Source organism: Equus caballus, chromosome 7 (genome assembly GCF_041296265.1).
Source record: "Equus caballus isolate H_3958 breed thoroughbred chromosome 7, TB-T2T, whole genome shotgun sequence".
Lineage (NCBI taxonomy): Eukaryota > Metazoa > Chordata > Mammalia > Perissodactyla > Equidae > Equus > Equus caballus.
Window position 1 is genome coordinate 33,155,058 of NC_091690.1, and position 5,853 is coordinate 33,160,910.

Here is a 5,853-nt window from a genome sequence, read left to right on the forward strand (position 1 = left end):
CCTTTCCCAATTTAGTTTAAAAAGAAAAAAAAACCACTAGACTTAAAATTAAACAATTTTATTGATAAATATTATAAAAGGTGGTTTTAATTAAAAAGTGAAATCACTTAGATTTTCCAGGTCAACACAAGAAATTTGACCTCTAAAATAAGACTGCTGACTTCACAGAATTGAGCCAAGCTATTTGCTGATTCATACTCCACCAGGAAGTCCTGGTGGTGCCCACATATAGTACTCAGACCACATGTTATGTGCTATGACTGTGACTCACATTTTACCTTTTTGTTAAGTACCAAGGATTTATAGACATGAGTGTTAAAATCTCATTACATATCTTTATAAATCAGGTGAACTTCTAAAAACATATCCTTTAGAGTAAAATTCAAACCAAACATTTTTAAGCTATCTATTTAACCAGGCACTTTAGTGAATGCAGACAAAACAAGGATAGAAGCAGGTACTAGGCATTCAGATTCTACCTGATGATTAAAAGTTTTAACAAAATTATGTGAGTAAGTATTATAATAAACATAATTACTTGATTATCTGCTCTCTTAGAAATAACTTTCAACTGATTTAAGTGAAGTTCTTAACTGGAACAGATATATCATGAGGATATTCTTATAAACTAATGTTTTAGAATTTTTCAAAACTCATAATATCTTTGTATAAACATAAAAATTACAGAGATAATTAACTACATCCCCTGACTAGGATATATCCTCCCAGAGACATCTTGCCCTAGACTCATTAGAAGTAGTAATAGATAGTAGACAGTTTGTCTTCTGCGTAACACACAAAATAAAATAATTTTGTAGAACCTTATTTTCTAATTTTTTTTAATTATAAAGAACTCTTTTTGTTTGTTTGTTTTCAACTGATAGCATGGTATTTAATAAGCTTGTTAAAGTACACATACTACTGGGGCTGGCCCCATGGCCGAGTGGTGAAGTTTGCACGCTCCGCTGCAGGCAGCCCAGTGTTTCGTTGCTTCGAATCCTGGGTGTGGAGATGGCACTGCTCAGCAAACCATGCTCAGGCGGCGTCCCACATGCCAAAACTAGAAGGACCCACAACGAAGAATATACAACTATGTACCGGGGGGCTTTGGGGAGAAAAAGGAAAAAATAAAATCTTTAAAAAAAAAAGTACACATACTACTATGAAAACTGTGACATGTCTCACCAGGGGCCTCAACAGGGAAGGTTGTCCCTCAGACTCATTACCCCAGGAAATGATCACAATTACAAAAGGATTGAGATAAAACATTTCTTTGTAACTCACCCTGTTTACCCCACTTTAAAATCAAACTTCTCTAGGGGAAGGTGCTTTTTTCTTGTTGGGCATCGAAGGCTGGTAGACCATCTCTCTGCAACACACATCAAGGCTGAGGACATCATTCCCACACAAGCTCCTGTTTTCAAGCTCATTCTGAAACAAATCTTCAGAATTTTTCTCTGTTCCTTCATAATTCCTTCTCTCTTTCCATTTCTTTGGTGTATGCACACTGGGTTCAAAAATTTGGCTCTGCCTCATTATCTGTGTGATCTTGAGCAAGTCACATAACTATTTCCTCATCTAAAGAAGACAATAAGGAGATATCATTTGATAGAATTTGTAAAATATGTGGCACACAATATGGGCCACAGCTTTAATCTTTCTTCTAAGAGACAAAAAGGAAAAGTCAAATTTACATATTGAAAGAATAAATCCCAGTAGGACATGTTTTCTGCCATATATTTCTGTTTCTTTTATGAAAACAGGAAACAGATCTTCCTTTGCAAAGGGGAAATCCTATTACATGGTTAGGAAAACAAAGAATCTTGACTTTACACGGGGCACTCTATTTTGTAGCCAAGAATATCATTGTGTAATTTTTAATCACAATCATAATCCTCGGACACCTAGACAAGTTGGTCGCAATTTCAATTCTATTAATAACAGAATATCAGTTTATCAGCGCAATAAATAGAGGCATTCATTATTGGTGAGGACTGAGAAAGGTTGGCAGAACACTGTGGCTCATCCATTCTCAAGCTTCCTCGAGAATAAAACAAAAAGCTTTGGTTAAACTAGATATTCCATTTCTTTACATACGTGACATTGAAATTCTGAATCAAGAACCATTACTATCAAAAACCTGAAAAATTCTGGGAAAATTTACAGTTTTGCCATGTCCACAATTTTTGTCATCCCTTATTTGTTTTAATGCAATTATAAGTGATAAAACCCTTGAAATGGGAAAGGACTGTATGTAATTGTTTCATAAACAGTAAGAAAGGAATGAATTGGCCATAGACTATACCACTCCATGCTTTACTAAGGATGGGAAGGACACGCACACACATAGTGGGTAGTGTGATCCTTAGACAGGAAAGGTTTTCAGACCATTGTCTCCAACTAGTATGGAGTCACCTGGCACTGAGGATGACCCTTGAGTCTAAGAATAAGCCCATAGGGTTACACCCTCTGGCAAAAGAATAAAAGATATTGGAACAGAAATCCTGCCAAGAAGACTTTAGAAAGACAAATGAAGAGAAGAAAAAGGGAATAGGAGGAAGGGGGTGAACAGGAGCAGAAAAGGATAAAACACACAGCATAAGAGGCAAAGATGTTTCTGCTCAATTCGTAATTCTCTTCAGAGTTTTCTTCAGAGCAAGTTTGACATCTGTGTTCCTGAGGCTATAAATGACAGGATTAAGCATGGGCACCACATTGGTGTAAAACACTGAGAAAAATTTGCCCTGGTCCACAGACCCAGCAGATGATGGCTTGATATGAGTGAGCAGCCCAAATCCATAGAATAGACCAACCATTATTATGTGGGAGCTACAGGTGCTGAAGGCTTTGGATAAAGCTTTAGTCGATGAGATGTGAAGGATATTGAAAAGAATTAAAGCATAAGAAATAGAGATAATGATGCCAGATACTACGACAACTGTGCCCACGATAACAGAAATCACAAGCTCATTGGCATATGTGCTGCTGCAGGAAAGCTGGAGGAGGGGGAAGATGTCACACATGTAATGGTTGATGATGTTGGAATCACAAAAAGTCAACCCGATCATACTCCCAGTGTGGACCATAGCACCAGCAAACCCCATCATGAATGAACCAGACATCAACAGAGAACAGTTCTGAGGGGACATGGTGACTGTGTACAGCAGGGGTTTACAGATGGCCACATAGCGATCCTAGGCCATGGCTGTCAACACATAGCACTCAGAGTTGACAAAAAAGCAGAAGAAAAACAGCTGAGTCATGCATCCTGTAAAGGAGATGATGTTCCTCTCTGAAAGAAAACTCATTAGCATTTTGGGTGTAAAGACAAATGAATAACAAATATCAATAAAGGAGAGATTGAAGAGGAAAAAGTACATGGGGGTATGAAGGTGGGAATTCAAGCAAATTAGGCTAATTAAGCTCAAATTGCCCAAGACAGTGAGCATGTAGTTCACCAAAAACAGAAAAAACAAGGGCAGCTGGAGTTCAGGTTGGTCTGTTAATCCCACAAGGATAAACTCAGTCACAGACGAGTCATTTTTCACAGCCATTCACTTCCCAGGTGTGATCTGTAGGTACAGGGATAGAAGGCGATATTTACAATGGACCCTCACTCTTTGTCTCCAAAGGGAGAGTTAGATCTTCTGATTTACAAGCTCAGAGTTGTCTGAAGACACACAGCAAGGCATCTAACGAGCAAGATTTCCTATGATTTTCATAATGATTTCTCATTTCCTGCTTTATGCCCACTTATGTTGTCTTTTTCTAGAAAGAATGCTGATAGATCCCCAATGTCTTTGCACATCATTTCCTCCCTTCTCCCCAGTAACTATTGAGGATCAAGGCTGAAAAGAGCAGTAAATAGATGGTTTTCCCTAGAACCCTTGATTCCTGCAGCTGGGGTTTGAAAGGAACTTATCAAGACACAGGTGATTTCACCCTCATCTTCTTTTTCCTGGAGGCCTTAATGCTGCTGGATCTTAACAGTCCTTCTCCCTACAGTCCTGAGGAGGTCAAAGAGATTGAAGGAGACGATACACATCAGCAGTGTCCTCAGTTTTTGACATGCTAAAAGACAAACTGGGATGTAGGCCATGATTTCTACTTGAGAATTTGCCCAGAAAGTCCTCTTCACTTGCAAGGAGAAAAAGCCACCTTATATGATCTCCACAACAATCATTCGACTAAAATGAGAAACTATTCCATGCCCTTTAGTTCTGGGAAAATTTATTCGAAGCCCAGAAAATTATTCTCTCCCTCATGATTTCCTTCCAAGTTAAATGAGCCCACTGAGGGTAAAAATTACTCAGCCTGCATCTGCATTCTGTGTCATAGACCTAACATTGGATCTTTGGAGACTCAATGTTCTACTCAGTTTATAATTTCCCAACAGGAATTCCTAATCCCCAATGCAGTGCAATGAGTGTCCCCCCTTGTCACTTTCTTTATCGTCCCCTGGAGTCTATGCACAGTTCTGAAAGAGGCTGGGGCATGATCACCTGCCATTTCTAGCACTTTCCTAGAGTTGCTGACATTGGATTAGTAAAATATTAAATCATAGCTTTAGCATTGTCTATGCTTGTAGATTTCACCTCCATAAAGAGACGTAGCAAACTGGTCACGAGAGTGGTGTGGGTCCCTCAGATCAGACTGAATTTAAATCTAATCTCTAAACTCCTTACCTGTGAGACTGTAGACAATGATACAACTTCTCCGGCCCTTGTATATGTATGTTTTCATCTACCGATACCTCTGTACGTCTATAAATCAAGATAGTAAATCAGCTACCTCACAACATTGCTGTGGGGATTAAGTGAGTTAAGTCACACAATGTGTTAGAAACATGCCTGACACATAAAAAGAGCCTGAGAAGTGTTGGTACCCTCCTCCCTGCTTCTAGTACATATCAAGGTTTCCCCACCTTGGCACTGTTGACATTTTGGACCAGATAAATTTTTGCTGTGGGGCTGTCCTGTGTACTATAAGATCCCTGGCTGCTACCCATTAGACGCCAATAGTAGATCCTCCTCACCAGTGGGACAATCAAAATGTTCTCCAGATGTTGTCATATGTCTGTTGGGTGGCAAAATCACCCATGTTTGAGAATTACTGTGCTTTATGTATAGCCTGGACTTCTGCCGTAAATACCTCTCACACAATTCTATCTAATGTCTATTTATGTGCCCCAAGTTCAAAGTGCTCCAAACTGAATTCAGCATTTTCTTGTGATTCCCAGTACTGTTCCTTCAGATCATCATTTTCAAAGTTATTTTCACTACCTTCTGGGGAACTAATCCATAAACTAACCTTAAGCACTTTCTTCTCACTCACCATCTTCATCCAGTCTCCAAGTCTCAGAGAATTCCTCTCCTTGAAAGATTTGATCTTTCCTCTCACTTACACAGCTTCCTTTCACATTTGGAGTACTCTAACAGTATTCTAACTTGGACTTCTATGGAAGATGAGAATTGGAACTTTTCACACCCCTCACAATCACTACACACACACAGACAGACACACACACTTTTCTTTCCGTGCTCCACATTCCTAATTTCTACCAATATGGTTATTATCACATATTAGGTTAGATCAATATTCCAGTGTTATGTTACTAACACTAATTTAAGCAATATTTACAGTTAATGCACCTTACGATTTTTTTCATTTCCATAACTCTTTTTGTTTATTTATTATTCCATAGATTTTGCTGATTTCTGCCCAATTTCTTCCCCAGTTTTCATAAATCTCTTCTCAGTATATTCAGTAGCTGGTATGCAATTTCATCTTCTTGAAGAAATCTTTCTAGGACTTTTTGACCCACTTCTATCTTGACAGCTTATCTATCAGCTG

At 38.6% G+C, this 5,853-nt stretch overlaps 1 protein-coding gene across 1 annotated transcript; it reads right to left on the reverse strand.

The window, feature by feature from the left end:
* Positions 1-2,621: 2,621 nt before the first annotated feature.
* On the reverse strand, positions 2,622-3,554 carry OR8C1B (olfactory receptor family 8 subfamily C member 1B). Its single transcript, NM_001391564.1, is given in 1 exon segment — positions 2,622-3,554. A coding segment is annotated over 1 exon segment (933 nt).
* Between the last annotated feature and the right edge of the window lie 2,299 nt (positions 3,555-5,853).